General features: G+C 41.2%; 1 protein-coding gene across 6 annotated transcripts in view; it reads right to left on the reverse strand.

The window, feature by feature from the left end:
* Nucleotides 1-19,898, reverse strand: part of ADAMTSL1 (ADAMTS like 1) — an 869,288-nt gene that overhangs the window by 68,787 nt on the left and 780,603 nt on the right. For all 6 annotated transcript variants that reach the window (XM_017660035.3, XM_017660032.3, XM_073228449.1 and 3 more), the window contains 2 exons: nt 17,729-17,856; nt 838-966 (listed from right to left, as the gene is read on the reverse strand). In XM_017660035.3, coding sequence (XP_017515524.3) covers nt 838-966; nt 17,729-17,856 — 257 coding nt within the window. The remainder of the gene's footprint in view (nt 1-837; nt 967-17,728; nt 17,857-19,898) is intronic.

Consider the following 19,898-nt stretch of genomic DNA (forward strand, 5'->3'; position numbering starts at 1 on the left):
AACACTCCTACTGTCCACTGCTCTGCCACTTCCCTGTGACTTTCTGGTCCTGATAGTCCCCCGAATTTGCAAGACCAACCCAAGGGCAATGTCTGTATCACAACCTAACAGCACTGGCTACTGGGGTTTATGACTCCCACCCACTTCTGAGGTGAGTAAGTGTCTGGTTCCTGTGGGTCTCACCACTGCCGGCTTTCTCATGTTCCTCTGCTCCTGCCCTTTTGGAGCCACTGCCCTCAGCCTGCATTACCTCTCCTCTACTCTACTATGAATCCTGCTGCTTCTTGACTAGCCTCTCTGTCCCAGTATTTCTGCTCCTCAATCCATTTTATGCACTGCTAGTGGCTTACTCTTCTGGAAGCATAGCTTGTTAAAGTCACTCTCTATCTGCCTTTGTCTGAACTCCTTGGCCATTCAAAGTCTCCGTTGGTATAGGTGCAACCCACCTATTATAGGTGAAGCACTCTGGCTTCCAGCCAGACCAAAGTATACACTGTCCCTTACAGTCTTGAGGCTTTCCGACTTTCACGAAGTTTTCACATTCTTCTGTCTACCTGAAACACCTTTTGTCCCCACCTTTGCATGTTCACATTCTATCAGTGTGCAAGGCTGAGATAAAAAAATCACCTCTTCTACCTCATGTGTCCCAGTCAGATTTAATCTTCCCTCCTCTGTAGCACTTTGCACTTTCAGAGTGACTAAGGTTCATGCCTTAACTTTCCTACTAGCCTTGAATCCAAAAGAGCAGAATTTGTATTTATCTTTGTGTCCCCAAACCTAGCACAGGGTTCCATTAGTATTTGAACAAATGAATGAACACAGAAATAAATTTCTCACCTGCGACTTGGCAGTTGATTGTCACATTCACTCCGTGCACTGTTTTGACGGTGCTCCCTACATCCACTGTGATGGCAGGCTCCTCGGTGTTGATCACAGTCACTCGTGATGTTTTCACTAGTGGCTTTCCTAAGACAAGAAGGAATGTGAGATGGTACTAGATGGTGGCTGTAGGCCTGGGGTATTATTTGAAACACGGGATAGCCAACAATGAATGACTGCTGTACCCAGGCCTTCTCGACTAACCATGTTTTCCTTTGAAAAAAAATTGTAATTGCACACTAGAAAAACTGTCCACCCATCTACACACCATAGCCTTGTCAGAAAAAGAATAAGGATTGAAGAATCAGAGGATAGAGCATGGTATCCAACAAGATGGGATGATTTGTGCATGTTACCAAATTAACAAATAATCCTGTACATTCTATTTTTAAGAGCTGTTTTTATATAAAACTTTTTACTTTGAGATAATTGTAGTTTACATGTGCTTGTAAGAAATAACACAAAGCAATCCTGTGTACCCTCTACTCAGTCTCTGCTATGGTAATATGCTACAGAACTAGAGTAAAACACCATAGCCAGAAGACTGACATTGAGAAAGCTAAGCTAAAGAACACTGCCATCACCTGCTGCCTGCAACCCACGTGAATCCTTTGACAATCACTAATCTGTTCTCCATTTCTGTTAATTTGGTCATTTCAAGAACATTCTATAAATGGAATCATACAGTATGCAACCTTTTTTGATTGACTCTTTTCCACTCAGGAAAATATCTGGAGATTCTTCTAGGCATCACATGGCACCATGGATGCATGAATCAATATGCAATAGTGTGTATCAAACAATAGTTTGTTCCTTTTTAAGGCTGATTAGTATCCCATGGTATGGAGGCACTATAGTTTAGTTCTTCACTTGTTGGGGCATCTGGGTTGCTTCCAGATTTTGTCTATTCCAATAAAGCTGCTAGAGACATGCCTGTACATGTTTCTGTATGAATATAAGCCTCATGTCTCTGGGATAAATGCCCAGGAATGCAATTGCTAGGTCACATGGTAGCTGAATGTTTTCATTTTTAAAGAAACTGTTCCAACTGTTTTCCAGAATTGCTGTGTCACTTCACATTCCTACCAGTAATGTATGAGTGATCCAGTTTCTCTGCATCCTTGCCAACATTTGGTGTTATCATTAGTTTTTAATTTTATCCATCCTGGTAGGCCTGTTGTGATATCTCATTGTGACTTTAATTTGTGTTTCCCTAATGGCTAATGATATTGAATATCTTTTCATGTACTTACTTGCCATCTTTATATTCTCTTGGGTGAAATGTCTCTTCATGTCCTTTGAATATTTTTCTAGTTGGATTGTTTACTTCATTTGCTGTTGCATTTTGACAGTTCTTTATATTTCAGATACTAGTCCCTTGTCAGATAGGTGGTTTGTAAAGACTTTCTCCCGGCTTTTCTTTTCACCTTCTTAACAGGATCTTTCACAGGGCAAAAGTTTAACTTTCATGAAGCCCAGTTTTCCTTTCATGCCTCATGCTTTTGATGCTAAAGGTAAGAACTATTTACCTAAACCTAGGTCCTGAAGATTTTCTCCTATGTTTTTTTCTAAAGGTTTTACATGTAATAAGCCTTTGATACACTTTACATTAATTTTTGTATCAGGAGAAAGACTTTTGTCAAATATCACTTGTTTTCTGCCTATTGATGTGGTATTGCACCATCACCACATATTGAACAAGATTTCCTCCATGAAATTGTTTTTGTACCTTTGTGAAAATCAGTTGGGCATATTTTTGTGGATTTCTGGGTTCTCTGTTTTGTTCCACTGATCTATGCATCCCTGTACCAATACCTCACAGGCTTAATTATTGTAGCTATATACTTAATTTTGAAACTGGGTAGGCTGATTCTTCCCACTTTATTCTTATTTGCTATTCTAGGTTTTTTTTGCTGTTCTACATATATTCTATGTAGATTGTACAATAATCTTGTCTACAATGGTAAAATCTTGCTGGTATTTTGGTAGGAATTTCATTAAATCTGTAAATCAATTTGGGGAGAACTGACATCTTTAACTGTGTTGAATATTCCAATGCACGAACACTGCAGGTCTACTTAGTTGTGTCTCCTTAATTTGGTTCATCAGAGTTTTGTAGTTCCCAGCATGTTAGTCCTTATGCATTTTGTATATTTATACCTTATTATTATTATTATTTTTTAGGGATCTTAAATGACACAGTATTTTCAATTTCAGTATTCATTGCTAGTGTATATATATATAATATATATATATAATATATTTATTATATATATATACTATAAATATATAGTATATATTTGACTTTAGCATATAATACAATACAATACATACAATACAATACAATACAATAATATAATACTTGACTTTAGCATAACCTGTGACCTTGCTAAACTTACATATTAGTTCAAGGACTTTTTTTGTAGATTCCTTCGTATTTTCTGAGGAGCTGATCATTTCATCTGCAAATAGTTTTATTTTTTCCTTCTGAATCTGTATGCTTTTTATTTCCTTTTCTTGCATTATTTCCCTGGATAGACCTTCTAGCACTTGAATAAGAGGGCTGGAATTGAGTAAGAATGTTGAGTAAGAGTGCTGAAAGTGGGTTTTTGGTATGATGAGTGATTTTCAGTTGAAAATTGGACATTTTTATACTATGTTACACAACTCTGGGTCTTATTTTAAACTTCTGTTTTAGTCTGCTTTCTCTGAAACCTCTGAGGTGGGGAACAGGGAGGTGCCACCTTGTTACGACCTAGTGGAAGTAGAAATTCAGGTTCTCCTCTTGGCCTCCTTTGCCACCCATGCACCTCATCACTGCTGGGCAGGGGTGGGGCTTCTGGCTCCCCACATGGTGTCCCCTGACCCTGCCACGGGAGGGGCCTCATTACCACTGGGTGCTGGGTGAAAGTCCTGGCTCTCAGAGGGCCGTCTCTGCCATGACCCCAGACACAAGGGCTAGGCGGGTAGGGCAGGGGGAGGCTGGAATCCCAGGCTCCCCATCTGCTCCCCACATCAGGCCCCGGTGAGGATAAAGACTGTCTTCTCTGATATCGCAGCCAAGGTGTATTCAAGGGCCTCGTTTCTGTCTGATGAGGTGGAGTGTAGGTTCCCCACTCAGCCTTTGCTCATGTGGGTGCCGATGGACCACAGTGTTCTCTGTGGTACTTGGAGCCCAGCGGGGTTTTCCAAAAGTGTTGCCTTGCTAGGCTGCTCTTTTGGCTAGAGGGAGCAGTCTTTATTTGGGGCACCTTTTCTGTTCCCATTTTCTGGCAGCCAGCTTCCTCAGCTCCAAATTTTGGATTTCAGGAGGCAAAGTGATGACTGTGTTGTTCCTCCGCTCTCAAGGTCTCGAGCCAGTTTGCTTGTTCCTCTCCACTTTTCAGTCTTCTTACATTGGTTTTGTACATACTATCCGTGGATTTCAGTCATATTCAGCGGGAGGAGTGGGGAAAAGAATGTCTATGACATCTTCTTGAAAGTGGAAGTTCTGTGTACATTACATTTTAATATGCTTTCATCAGCTGGGAATAAACATCAGCACTTCATAATGAACACAAAATAGAGAAGATTCATTTACTGAGCACCTTAAGGAAATGAGGGTTCACATGAAATCATTTTCATATACCTAACGCTTAATTTTTTTTAAGTCAAATAGATTTAATTTTGGTTTAACCATTTTACAGGCAGGACACTCTGTAATGGTATTCACTCTTCTGTGCCTTTATTCACTGTGAAGAAAACCATCATTCAACAATGCCCACTAGAGTCTTATACTTGTTATTTTTTAATACATTTTGTCTTCTCCCTCTTCTATTTACCCTTTTTCCTGCTTGCACTGGTTCACACATCCTCATGTTAGAAGCTGTCCCACTTGCTTCTCCTCTCCCCTTTTAACTGCCTTCTAGGCATCATATGAAGCTCATCAGAGCTATGGTTAAGGGCAGAAACTGAGGAAAGTTCTGAGGAGCTCACCTTTGGATATGAGCATAGGCTTCCCATATTTGTTTTGAGTGTTTGGGGGCCTTTCCCTTATTTCACCTGTATTCCATAGATAGGACCTGAGGAGAAGGTGGGCGGTTTTGTACCAGGATGGTTTCTGAGACTAATGCAGGGTGACAGTAGGAGAATGCAGCTGGGATGACATGGAATTAATACTGGCATATTTACCTTGCCTCCTTCCCAGAAGATGCTCCAGGCTCTAACTCTAAACACACCCCAAAGCTTAGCCGCCTGTCTGTGGCTATGACCCAATGCTGTTGTCCCCTCTGGCCAGATGGCCGCACAGCCCAACTGGTGCCCTGGCTTCTGCTCTTCTCATGACAGCCAGAGCGATCTTCCTAAAACATGAATCATATCATGTAACTCCTCAGCTTAGATCATCCAGTGCTTTTTTTAGTGCAATTAGAACAAAATTTCGAGCTTCTTTTCATGCCCAAGCATCCCTACCTGTTCAGGGCCCACTGTGCATCTGTCCCTGAAGCCACACTCTCCATCAGTCACTGTCCAGACACACTGGCCTTCCCTCCTCTCCTCCAGAACCTCAGCACAGCTGCCCTGGCTCTTCCTTCACCCTGACGTTCTCCACCTATGGACTTCTGCATGGCTATTTTCTTCTGATCATCTATGTTCCTGTGCAAATAACAGCTTTTAGTGGGACTTTTCCTACCACCCCATCTACAGCATGTACCCCTTCACTCCCCTGCCAGTCACTATGATCTCACCACCCACTTACCTTTCCTCATAAGCAGAAAATTTATCTTATTTATCTGGGTGTTTGCTGCCCCCACCCCTCATAATGTAACCTCTCATCTCTTTTCCTTTCTTCTTTATTTCTACCATGAAGTCCTGGCATATGGTGAATCCTCAATAAATTTCTAGTAAGTGGATGTATGTGTGCATATTGTGTGCTGTGTGCTTTATTTGAATTTGCTTTCACAACCCTGAAAGATAGGTAAGCGACTTCTACTTTTATATAGACAGGGAACAGGCTGCGAAAGGCTCCATGGTTTGCCCAAGGCCTCCGAGCAAGCAAGCAGTGGGGCTAAACCGGACCTTGGATTTTTCACATGGAGTCCAGTGCTTGTCACAGGGGATCTCAAATTCTTGTCTGTAGACTGGCTGCCTCAGAAATCCCAGGACATTTGTTAAAAACGTAATCTGTCCTGCTATAATACAATAGTTGTCTCACTGTGCAATAAAAACAACTGTGCCAGTGGGGAAAGCAGGTTAGGGACTAGAGAGTGTTAGACTCACAATTACCAAGTTGTTTTTCCTATAGGAATTTTAATAATAGAGGTGGTTTTTACAGCTGCAAGTGTATAGCTATAAAATTCAAATGTCACTGAATTAAATCCAGCCCTTAATTAATTGTATGGAGCTTTTTCTGAAAAGTAATGGCCTTCTGTTCTATCACTAGAGGCGCTGTTCTTAACACAGGTTACTTAACATTCTTATTACCTTCATGATCCATTGTTAAAACTCAAAGGTATCCAAGTATTTATAATCAGTAGAAAGGTATAATGAAAACAATGTTTCTTAAACCACCAACCCTCTTACAACTGTTAGAACAAGCTTGTATATATTATTGACTTTCACTCCCCGACCTACCAAACCTGAATCTCAGGTGGTTTAAAACCAGCAGACAGGGCCATGATTTTGACTTGGGATTCTAAGGTCCTTCCTACCCCAAGAGCAAGGTGAACATGAAATCGTTTTTGGTGCCTTTTTATTCACTCAATCATGGTTGCCAAGGAGACAGATTCCTCCAGGGGGCATAACCATGCCATCCCAGTACGTAGACCCAAAGGCTTCTCCAGGGACAGAATTTCAATCTTCTGATAAAGTTGTCTGTTCTGGGAGGGAACCTGTAATCTCAATTTGTAAGGAGTTCCTCAGTGCTTCTGATACACAGCCAGGTTTGATAATGAACAAATTATATTCTGAGTTTTCCTTTAACTGATTTATCTGATTCCTGGTAAAAGCTGAGGAGATTTCTTTTGAGAGGCCACTGCTAGTTCTCTATTCAAAAATTTTAACTTGGAGGTCTTTAATGGCCAGTTAAAAGCATAACAGTGAGGGAAGCCTATTGAGGTCACCCGGGTGAACACCTTAGTGAGTGAGCGCTGCTGTGTGCTGCCAAGTCTGTATCCGTGTGTGGTTACGTTCAGCTTACAAATGCTCCTTTAATTACAGAAGTTGGCTAGGAAGAAAACAAGATGCAGAGAGGGAGTGAAATGACAGGTTGTATGTTTGTGCTAAGAGAATCCTAGAAAAAGGCCCTGGCACGCTATATCAGAAGGCTCTCACTATAGGCAAAACAGAAGAACATGCCAAGAGAGCTCACCCGTGATCACAGACCTTCTGCAGTATGTGCGCTGCGCCTCAGCCATCAGGTCAATGTACATATTGCAAGCAGCCAGGGTCAGCATCATCCAGTCACTTAGTGCTCATTTATGGAAACTGATAGGGTTTAGAGATTACTCTTTCATTTAATCTGTAAATTGCGTTACAGTTGAATGCACAGAAGGAAATTATGCCTAGTTTTTTGTCTGTGTACATTTAAGAAAAACAAAAGAACAGAAACAAAGGCAAGCTGTTCAATTTATCAGGCCTAATATGAGGAATCAAGTCCCTCCGAGAGAGGCAGACACAGAAACAGAAGCGTTAAGTGAATCAATTTTGCTCAGTTCCTTCAGATTTCAGCATAGCCCTTAGTATTCGGATTATGATTCCTCTTAGAAGTAACATGGAACCTCAGTAGTAAATAGGGCAGCCCAAAGAGGGCCTGAGTACAAGGGCTCAGTACAACTGGTGAACCCGGGCTGTGGCTAAATCTCCCGGGTTGGCAGCCAGCAGTGTGAAGGAGTGCCACCTCGCGATGCCTCCACAGCCAGTGTATTCAGCCCACCAGACAATGTCCTGCTCCTGCAGGACGAATGATGGAGGGAGGCAGGGGCAAATGAGGAACCCCAGGAGTTACTGCGGGAAATACATTCCTGTGCATAGCTGGGCTCTGGCTCATGCCTCTTTCCCTCATGTGTGACTCTGGGTAAAATCAAAACCCAATGGGAAAAAATCTGAATTTATATGCTTGAAAAATATCTTTGGCCCAGTATAAAGGTGATTGAAAGAGGAGCCAGAGGAGATGGAAGGTTTGTTTTTTGAGTGCAGCCAAGAACAGAGAGCATTGTGAATAACTTTTTCTCAGGGCTGAAGTCCAGGCCTGTGCTAACATTAACTTCGTTTTCAACAGCATGACGCCTTCCATTTTAGAAGCCATGGCAGAGGCTGATTTACTCCTAACTAAACCCTTTTCTTTTTCCTAGCTACACAGCTAGGTCATTTCCCAGCCTCTCTGCAATTAGGTATGGGCAAGGTACTGAGTTCTAGCAGATGGAATGTGAGCGGAAGTGTGCCATTTCTTGACCCAAACCACAGAAACTCTCTTGTGCAATAATTTGATTTAGACTTTATGTGAGCAAGAAATAATTTATCATAGTTTAGCCATCATATATTTGTGATTTTATTTATGATACTTAGAAATACTAATTCATCCAGATTTAATGAGATTTGTTGACATATTGAAAGAGTCAAATGGGTCTTCTTTTAATTCTTCTAACATTATGAATTACAAATGTCATTTGAAGATGGTTGTTCACTATCCTTAGCCATCAAAAATAAACTGTACTTCAATGTCTACAGATTCTCACTCTTTACCTCATGGCAGTCTGGGCTAGGATGCACGCATGGGCACTCATCAGCAGGGAGAATGGGAAGACGTGTCGAGGATGACTGGGATACAGGGCGGTGACAGAAACAAGGACTACAGGAGGCAAGTTTGGAGGTCGCTTGAGAGTTCCAGAAAGGATGCATAAATGCAAATAGGTTTGAGATTCTGAAGCCTATGCTGGCTATTGGCAGTACTTCCTAGAGTTCTGCTCAGGTATGGATTCTGGTTTACATTCATGAGGACTGAGCAGCAAAAATGTAGGATAAACTAGTGATGCCTGCTGTGGGTAAGGGCATAGTGGGCCTGAGAGGTGGCAGCCTGAGTCGGGGGCCTGGACTCCATCACTTAGTAGCTGAATGACCTTTAGCAAGTTATTTAATCTTGTTGTGCCTTGGTTTTCTTCTTCTGTGGCTCTGAGAGGATTAGGTACATTAGTGCATGTGAAGGTGTTAGAATGATTCCTTAGCACAGCATGAGGCTTAAATAAATGTTAGCTATCATTGGCAGTATTTCTGTTAAAATACACAGAAGTTTAAAGAAAGAGGAAAAAGGAAGGAAAGAGGAGAGGGAACAAATCCATTAGTGAGAAGAACTAAACTGCTTCATTTTGAAGAACTGTGAAGATTTCAGGATAATTAGAAGTAGTAGTAATTAAAACATGGTGGATTGTCCCCAAACTGGTATTGGTATCTGGACAGATAAGAGCTTAAAAGTTACATCAAGGCTGATTTTACTGGATACCCCAGAAAGCATCTACTTCCAGAGAAGCTGTCAAACAATATATACCTGGCTGACTTACTGGTAATGCCCCCCAACCCTGTTCTAGAAAACAGTAGGATATCCACAGGGATATCCACAGGGGCCCAAATCTCTAGTCAAGAGAAAGTGAGAAAGAGAGTGACACCCACTAATTAAGATACTTGAATATAAAGCAATGAGGGATTATAAATTTCACATACCTTCAATAGCTAAAACTAAGGAAATTACATTTAATTCAGATTTAATCAATGGATAATGACTTGTAAAAGGTGAGAGTATCAAAGCAATGCCTTAAGAACATGCTAGCCTCTGCTTTCTCTGCATTCACCATAGGTCTCTCACAAGGGCCATGGGAGTTAAGTCTGGTGAATACCCTGAAATGAGAATTCCCAGGTGGAGAAGACAAGACCTCTTGAGTTAAATAAATTTTAAGGGACCATGATCAGTCTCATCCCATGGAAGCCCTTTTAAATACCAACATCTTGTATATCTGAAATTAGTAATGATGGATACTGTCAAGGTCCAGTTAACCATCCTTTGCTATCCAGAAACTTTTCAGGAAGTATCTGGGTATCTGGCAATTTCAACAAGGGTTGCTTTGTTACAGATAATAGTCATATTAAATTTCTTTTGTAGTCTGGTTCTCCTTTCAAACACCTTTCACATTTTATAGCTCAGGAGTTTTTAACTCCTTCCTGTCCTGCTGTCTCTCTTGCAAGGTCTCCCTCACCCCCACCTCCTGCCTCCTGAGTGAGCATCTGACCTTCTCATTAACTCTGCACCCTGCTTTCCTCACGGTCCTCTGAGAATTTTTCCTTTCATCTGTTATTTTTCCAAGACGTCATTGCAAAAGCTATTTTTCTTTGCTATCTAGTTGTCTTATCTCCCAAGGAAAAAGGAAGTATATTTGTAAATGCTAGAATTTCAGGTAAGGGCAGTGTATAGCTGGCAAGGGTGGGTGGGGACTGCTGTACTTCATTTGTAAGAGATTCATAGAAATCTTAGTCTAAAAGAGACCCAAGTGTACATCTCTTTAAAACTGCCCAGTGTATAAGGACACAGGTTTATAGTTCTATGTCTCCTTCTAAATTTCATAATGAGGCAAATGCTTTCCCTAGAATCTTATTATTACAGTAAGCTTCCTTTTTAGAAATAGTAAAAAATAAATGTTTCTCTCCCATCCAAATCATGACATGGTTTCAGTTAGTGTAACCTAATAAAATAAATTACTGAACTTTAAATAATACTCTGAAACTATCCTGGGAAATGAGGTATAGTACATGATCAGAGAGTCAGAAAATGGAAGATTTAACCAGAGGGTACTGGTAGCCTCTAGGCTATGTTCACAGCACAGACATGTTCAGCCTGAAAATAATCTTCAAAAAACTGAATTGGTTGGGCTCAGTTAAAAGAGGAGAGATTAAAATAGGTGTACGTGTATGTGTTTGGGTTTGACTTATCTGGAAAAAATCGGAAGGTCTATCAATATTAGATTTGCATTTTTATTTGGCAAGCGTTGGTTGAAAACAAACTGTGCCCTTCAGACAGGGTGTGATAGGCAGAATAATGGCTCTCCAAAGATGTCTACATCTTAATCCTTGGAATCTGTGCCTATGTTACATGACATGGCAAAAGGGAACTAAGGTTACAGATATAATTAAGGTTGCTAACAAGCTATCCCTAAAATAGGGAGATTATCCTAGATTTTTTAAGTGGACCCAGTCTAATCAGATGAGCTCTTAAAATCAGAAGAGGGAGACAGAACACTTTGTCAGAGAGAGGTAACAGGAGAAAGACTCAGTCCACCATTTCTAGCTTTGAAGGGGAGGAGGGGGCCAAGAGCCAGGGAATACAGCAGCCTTTAGTAGCTGAGACTGGCACTCAGTTTACAGTCAGCAAGAAAACAGGGACCATGATCCTAGGTCACAAGGAACTAAATTCTGCCAAAACCCTAAATGAGCATGAAAAGCATTCTCCCTGAGAGCTTTCAGAAAGGAATGCAGCCCAATGACATCTCGATTTATCATGGTGAGACTCTACCAGACTTTGGATTTACAGAACTGTAAGATTATCTTTTTTTGTTGTTTTTAATAAAGTTATCACTATAATATGTAAATGACTAATAAGTACACAAAAAAAGATGCTTGACATTGTTAATCATTAGGGAAATATAAATTAAAATCACTGTGAAATATCACTTCCCATCCATGAGTATGGCTATAACAAAAAAGATAATAGCTAGGCTTGGTGAAGATGTGGAGAAACTGGAACTCTCATACATTGCTGGCGGAAACGTAAAATTGTGCAGCCACTTTGAAACATAGTTGGCAGTTTCTTAAAAAGTTAAAAACAAATGTGCCAAATGACCCAGCAATTCTACTTTTAGATACCCATCCCCAAAGGAAAGAAAAAACATGTTCACACAAAATCTGGCATGTGAGTGTTCACTGCAGCATTATTTGTAACAGCCAAAAAGTGGAAACAACCCAAATACCATCCAGCTGACAGATGGACGAATAAAATGTGGTATGTCCATATAATGGACATTCCACCATTCAAAAGGACTGGAGTGTTGATACATGCTATAACATGGATGGACTTTGAAAAAATCATGCAAAGTGAAAGAAGTCAGTAACAAAGTCAGTAACCACGTATTTTACGATTCCATTTATATAGAAGGTCTAGAATAGGCAGATCAATGGAGACAGTATATTAGACGTTGCCTAGAGCTTGGGAAATGGGAGGATTGGGTAGCAATGGCTAAGAGGTATGGAGTTTATTTTTGGGATAATGAAAAAACTCTAAAATTGAGTGTGGTGATGGATGCATAACTGAATGTTCTAAAAGCCATTGAATTGTGCAGTGTAAATGTCTGAATTGTGTAGTATGTAAATTATACCTCAATAAAAATTTTAAAATCATCATCTTGGGTCTTAGTGATGGTTACATGACTTGGAAACTTGGCTGAAATAATCAATGAATTGGATACTTACAATGGGTGAATTTATGGCATGTAAATTATGCCTCAGTAAAACTGAAAAAAAAAGTTCTGGTCTGATTTAAACTTTTTTACTTTTGATGATTCAGAGTCAACACTGTGACTAATGATTTTCTTGCACAAGAAATCAGAAGGAATTGGAGTTTCTTTGCCTTTGCTATTTATTCTTTTTGGTTGCTGTGCTTTCAGTAAAATTTTGCAGGGCCCTTCAGACCACAGGAAGCAGGCAGGACTTAGACTGCCCTTTCCTGAACATTCCCAGGCTGTCTGGCTTCCCTCTCCACCCTTGTTTTCATTATCATTCCCTAAAGAGAGTTTTTGTCAAGTTCGTGCGTCAGGTTATTGCCATTACCTCTTCTAATTACTCAGATGAAGTTGTTGATTCCTCAGAGGACTAAGGCAGCAAGTGGTGCTGTCATAATTTCTTTTGCTTATTCCCCTGCAGAATCCTAGACAACAAACTCCATACCTGCTACAGCCACAGGGTACTACAGCCTCTCTGAGAAATAGCTTCCCAGCAATACAGTAGAGCCCACCTGTCTGCCCACCCCCTCTTCTCTCGTTCCTTTTGGTAGATGTGGGATTTTGCAGTTTCAGGATCTGAGATGGTTACTTGGATCATTTGTGCTTTCTTGTTTGTTTCCTTTAGCCTGCTGAGGAGCAGAGTGAGTTAGATTCTCCCACTATACTCCTACTCATTTTAACTCAGTGTTATAACCTAGGATGCTTTAGTGGGCATTCTACCCATCTGTGCATCTTGAGGAAAATTTAAGGACCTTGGTTACTCAGTAGTCTATCAGATAATAAGGGCCCTTAACAGCAGCTAGAACTAATCAATGGCCATTCCCCTCTTTTTCAGGAGCCATCGGGAACACAGCCAACTTGTCTACCTTCAGAGCAAACCTTCCTTTGTCAGTCTCTGCCACCGGGGCCAAGGCCCTGATTCTAACTATACAGTAACATCCCTCCTTCGGTTAACAGAACTGCTGACCGAAAAACTCAGAAATGCCAATGTGAAATGGCTTACACTATGAAAAGCCTACAAAGCTGCTTCTATCGTAGTTACTAAGTCATGATGGGGAGGGGGCAGAGAGAGAAGAATTTCAAAACTGCCTTTTATTTGATTTTCTATGATCTCTTTATTAGACACAATATGTGTCAGCTATTCAACTCATAAAAAAGCAGAAAAACATGCCAGGAAAGGAGAAATATTTTCTGTCTTTCCTGTCCTGTGAAAACTTTGGATGAGCTCACCAATGAAAGATATGCTCACCCCTGGGCCCTCATCTGCTCATCTTCCACTGAAGTTGTCAGGCAGGCCTTACAGTATCTCTTTTGTGATCTTATAAAATCGGTGACAACCAAAAATGTTTCCCTTATGGCTCTGACCTCATTCACAGTCTACACCTGGACAGGCCTCATCTGCATTGGTAAGTAGAGCTAACTGCTGATCCAGGCTGAAAGAGTTCACCAGGAAATGACTGCTACTGCTTTTCTTCAGAACACTGTCTACACCATTTGGGTCTGGAAGGTTTCTGAGCAACTTAGCTGAGCACTGAATCTGACTAGTTAAATGGATCACGCATCTTTGCGCCTATCTTTGTGTACACCAGACACTCTCCTTTACCTGGCCCTGCTTATACCTGATACAAAGTAATCAGTACTTCAGAATGTTAGGTATGTGACATTTCAGTGATATTCTTATACTCCCCCTTACCCCCTTCCATTGTTTTCTACTCTTATCTACATTCAGAGTAGTGAAACGGGCATTCGATGAAGTCAAGTTAGGACAGGAAGAAATTTTGTGCCTTTGAGTTTACATGGCTGTGAGTTTCCTGAATCAGGGATGTAGGCAGGGAAATACTGACCATCTCCATGCTGAGAGGCACCTGCAAAGGGCTCTCAAATCTCTGAGTCTTAAAAAATAAAACCAACACATAAAGGATGAATTTGGAGAGAAGCAAAAGGATACTATAGACAATATTTTACAGACTCAAAGAGGGTAGAGCTAGGAAGATTTGGCTATAATAGTATGTCTAAAACTAAACTATATGTTTAAGGAAAAATTGTGTGGAGAGTAGTAATGGCCCTGAAATGAATCTGAGGAGTGGATAGGCAACACACTCAATCCAGAGGATGGGACAACTCAGCAGAAAAGGGCTGGTTGTAGGCCAGGGAGAGTTCATCGGGCCTCCCTTCCTGTGTCCATGTGAAAGATTCCTTACCACAAGCCACCTCCCTTGCTCTGAATGCAGGCACTGCAGCCCTTTCAGAGGGCTAACTCAGCTTCCCCAGCTGACACTGAGAATGAGGAACTGTGAGCATTCTGGTCTCTGAAAAGGAGTCTCCCCTACTGTAAAATAACTTGGCTTTTGTTTTATGCATGATCATTACAGTAATAATAACAATAGCTAACAAATATTGAGGGCTTGCTATATGCAGGCACAGTTGTAAATATTTTATATGAATGGATGCATTTAATCTCCACAAGAACTCCCTGAGTCAAGCATGATTTTTATCACCATTTACAAATGAAGAAACTGAGTTGGAGAATGTAAAGAATTTGCTCAAGGTTATAGAGCTTGAGGAAGTGACAGAACCAGGATTCAAATCCAGACCATGAGGCTCCAGCGCCCCCAGGCTTAACTGCCGGTGCTCTGCCTGCTCTTGTCGATTGTTAGGGATACATTTCCCTGCAGTTGGCAGCTCAGGTGCACTGGCTAGACCGAAGTCCAGGCCTGCCTGACAAAGCATGGAATCACCTGAGTATCTTGAGCCTCAAAGTAATTTTTTTCCCCTTTCAGTCTACATTCACATTGAGGTCAAGGCACACTCTCTGCCATGTCTTCAGAAGTACAGAAGCACTGAGGTTTACCAAGAGTCTCATTGCAAGTGAGCTGAATCAGTGACGAAGTCCATACTTGAAAACTTTCAGTATGAAGACTTACAGGGAAAAATACATGGCAGCAAAGTTGAGCTAATGTTTTACACATTTTAGAATTGCTCTTAGGATGTGTTTCATTTTAGAAGAGGTAGAGGTAGAAAAGGAAACATTTATTGGGTGTTAACTATGTGCCTGGCACTGGGCTAAGTGCTTTTTCACACGTGCAATCTTAACCTCACAACACCCTTCATAAAATATTAGTAATTTCATTTTAACAGATGAAAACAGAGACTCAATGAAGATACACACTTTGTTCAAGATTTCATAGCTAATTAAGCAGTGTAATTGGTAATCAGATTTAGAAATGCTTGACACCATTCCTCACCCCCATATTTAGGGTATATTTGGGCTTTATCTTAAATGCTACTACATAGGACCTTAAAGCATACATTTGAAGGAACTTGTAATTATCTCTCAATTCTAGGTAGTTCCATGTATATCTATTGCCTTTACTAGTCTATAGGCCTTTTGGGGCACAAAATGCAGGCTTTATTGCTTGCTAAATGTCCATAATACTTGGCAGAGGGTATGCTCAGAGCAGTAGCTTGTGAGCCCCTTAATGCTGTGTGTTGACACTGGCATAGGTATAGATGAAAAGCCTAGGTAAGGACAAACGCAATCTTAAGGCAACATACACATTTGGGTCTTAACTTTTAAAAGGCCTGTTGGACAGATTCGCCAGCAGACCGGAACAAACCCCAGCACTGAAGCCCAAGGAAGCAGCTCCCTAAGCCCGAGGAGTGGTGTTTGCGATCCACTTCATCCATCAGCCCCCTTCCTCCTGTCCCCTGGTGCCTCTTAGGCTGTTTTTTCTTCCCTGGCTTTGAACCTTTGGCAGCCTCGAGCAGCTACTCTTCAAAGAGCTGAAGACAAACCTGATGTCACCATTGCTTTGCTTAATTCCAGACAGTTTCCAATTAACCATAGTAAATTCAGGTGAACAAAGGGTATTTGGACTCGGACAGAACTGAACCGCATCTGGATAAATATAAACAAGAGAGCTAATCCTTTAAGAGCCACTATTTGCCAGCAACTGGAAGAACGTCAGCAGTGCCTTTGCTAAGGCAGGTTGGAGGGTGGAGGGCAGAAGAGATTTAACAGGGGTGGTGCTGAGCATCTGGACTCTGTACAAAGAGGGGAATAAAGATTGTGACTGGAATACATTAGGAGAAAAGCAAATGTTCTATTCATGAGAAAATAGGCATTAATAATATCAGTCTTTAATCCACCCCAGGGCCTCTTAGCTTGCCTTATTCATGTTGACTTTCATCTTCCCAGCAAAGCCTCCTGCTGAAGGTCCTTTTTCAGATCAGCCTTAGGTCATGGGGGCAGAAATACTGTTGCTGAACAGATATGCAAGGGAGTAGCATGTGTGACTGGAGAAGTGTGTGACAACATAATCCCAGCATGGACTGATGAGGTCAGTGTGGGGTGATGCTGGCTTTTCCAGCATCTACTGAATCATCTGATGGGGGCAGCGACTGAAAAGAATAAATATGAACACATGCAACATACTGCCAAAGAGATTGCGTGGCCCCGATCTGAGAAAAAGGATCCTGTTTTGGTAGGATCAGCAGGGAAGTGGAGGGAACAATAAACTGGGCGTTAGGAGACCTTAGGTCCCTCCTCTCCCCTGCTAGCTGAGTGGCTGTGTGACATCAGGTTGCCTGGCCTCTGAGAAACGAGGGCACTGGTCCAGTTGGTATCTATGGTCTTTTTTAGTTTCAAAGGCAAGTATCTGTCCTATTTAAGAGAGGTTTTGTAAGAGTACGTTACATCAAGACCACAACTTTGGGAGACATTGTACTCTGAACTGCAATTTTCTTAAGTCATTCACATGTGTAGAATGTTTTGCATAACCTCTATGGATAAAGGCAAAGTGTTGGCAGGTGCATTAGAGTAAGAGGTTGAAATAAAACAGAATCAGAGAGAACACTCCTGCTCCAAACCATGACCACATAATTCCAGTTACCCATGGGTCTTAAAGTCTTCATTGCAAGGTGTAACAAGGAGAAATGCCAGGATCCCAAAAGAGCATTCAATGGTCTTAGGTCATGATTCATGTTCCCCCAACATGCTTATTACTTGTACACATCTCCTTTGCTCATGTTATTCTTTCTGCCTGGAATATTTCCCCCATCTCATCTGCTGATCAAAATCTGCTCATATCAACTCTAAAGCCACCCTGATGGAATGAAATGTCCTTGCACAGTCTTTGGTTATCAGTTATGGTACTTATTTCGTTCTACTTCATATTGTACTTTACCTCCATTAATTGTAAATATAGATTATAAACTTCCTAAAGGCAGGAGTATGGATCTCATTTATCTATGTGTTCCTGGGCCTACTTGGCACATTGTAGGCACCCACTGCATAATGGCTTCTGAATTGAACTGAACAAGGATTTTCATGTTACCTGCTAATGTGACAGCAATGGAGACAGAGTCATATCCCAAGGCATTTGTGGCATTGCAAGTGTAGAAACCCACATCAGCTTCCACTGGTGCCAGGATCTGTAAGGAATCATCTGGCTGTAGGAGAATCCTGGAGCAACAAAAGAGAAATGCAGACCTGGTCAGGCCAGTTGACTCCTTTCTGGCATTTAGTATTGGTAATGCAGGAAGGAACATAGGGGGACATTCAGAACCCTGTTTGAACAACAGAGACAAACCAGCCACAACGACACTCAGGAATCCAGGCTCTCTTGCCACTTTGATTGGTGTGATTCTAACAGCAACCTCAAGTAAGGAGGTTTTTGGTTGCTTATGAAGCTTGTTGATTACTTGATCTAAATACTATCAGAACAGACAGCATATGTGCACTGAATACATAGAGTATACACATCAGAAATGGGTGGAAGGAGATGCTACAATGAATGGTGCAGATGGATTGGGTGAAGGCTTATTAAGGAAAAGGCAAAGGTAGAGAGAAAGAACGGGGCATGGCTGGATGTAGAAAAGTAGGCAGGGCTTCCAGATATGGAGAAAGGCATTTGTAAAGGCTTGGAAGTGGGTAACAGGAAGCCAAGAAGCAAATATTGATGAAAGGATCTTGATGTGTAACTACCTCTCAATTCTAGGAAGCCATATATACATCTATTAGTTCTATTAATCTGTAAACATTCTGAGGCATAAACCTCAGAGCTTATCATTGTATTTTCCACAGTACTTGGCAGAACACCTTCCGTTGGATTTACCCAGTATAATGAAGGCAAAGCCTGCCCTTCAGAACAATGGCAGAGAATTACAGAATAATCACCACCTAGTTCAGACACTTTGTTTTACCTGAAAAGAATTACAAGAATCAAATTGTGAGTGCCTGCCATAAGCTTCAAAACCCACTCCAATCTCAATCTATTATTTATTCTTTTCTAGATTTATGCCATATCTAAGAACTACCTGCTACATCATGGCAGTTAAACAGATTAATGACTAATGATGACCTGTGCAGCCACTGTCTTGGTGACTTGGTGAAGCTGATGATAACTGGAATGTGGATGTGGGATTCTGGAAGGATGGTGGGGGGAACAGGATGGGAAACTCAGAGAACCAGTGCATGGATCTGGCAGGGCCTGAGGCTGGTAAATCATTCCACAGCATACCTAAATGACTTAGAGGTGGCTTTTGGGTTCTTAGAGTCAATCATTTCCATCTTTGTGATTATTTCCACCTCCCTAATTTCAAAACACCAAAAGAACGGTTCATTTAATATCATGTTAGCATCCATCTAGAGGAGGCAAGCTGGTAATGGGTCATTTTTCAGGAAAGGGGGTAAAAAAAGCATGAAAAGTTTAGGAGGACTCTAAGACTTGGTCATGAAATTAAGGTGAGGGGTCAGATCTACTTTCCATCAAACACGTTCTCCCTACTATGCAATTCTTTTCTTTTTTCACCATTTCTCTTGCTGGATCCTCTCCAGACTCTGTGGTATTTGCAGTTTGACACCACCTCTTGTCAGCTCTGAATCATCCTGAGGTGGGTGACCATTCTGGCAATGAATCTGGCCTCCTCCACTGTTCTGGGCCTTGGCCCGGTTGCATTGCTTATTCTAACCTCCTCAAGGAAAGGTAGGAAAGAGGAGGAGCAAGGCTTACATCAGTCTTCAATCTAGTTACCTATGGGCAGTCATGGTAAAAATGGGGAAGGACACTGGATGGTTTATGTCTGCTCCAGTGCCATTCCAAACCATCACTGCTATTACTGAGGACAGTCAAGCTTTTGTGGCACTGAACTAGAGCTGAAGCTTTGTGAGAGAAGACAGAGATGGTCAAAGAACTCATCCGCTTAATCATTCACTCATCCACCAAGTGTTACGTGCTTTTTCTCAATGTCAACTAATTACATGTTAGTTTATTTCAAAGAAGTTAATAAGAGAATGATGACTATACAACTTACTTGCATCTTTGGTAAGCCTTATAATATTTTAGGTAGTACTGTCACTGTTTCCTAAAGGAATTCTAACAGGGGAAACATTCTATGCTTGCTAAATCTCTTCAGGTGTTCAGGCTGTCTTTCACTAAAAAAATTAAAAATTGATTTTATGATTTAAAACTTTATAATGTCCCAGGAGCATGTAAGCCTCCATCA

The sequence above is a fragment of the Manis javanica genome, chromosome 2, assembly GCF_040802235.1.
Source record: "Manis javanica isolate MJ-LG chromosome 2, MJ_LKY, whole genome shotgun sequence".
Taxonomy (NCBI): Eukaryota; Metazoa; Chordata; class Mammalia; order Pholidota; family Manidae; genus Manis; species Manis javanica.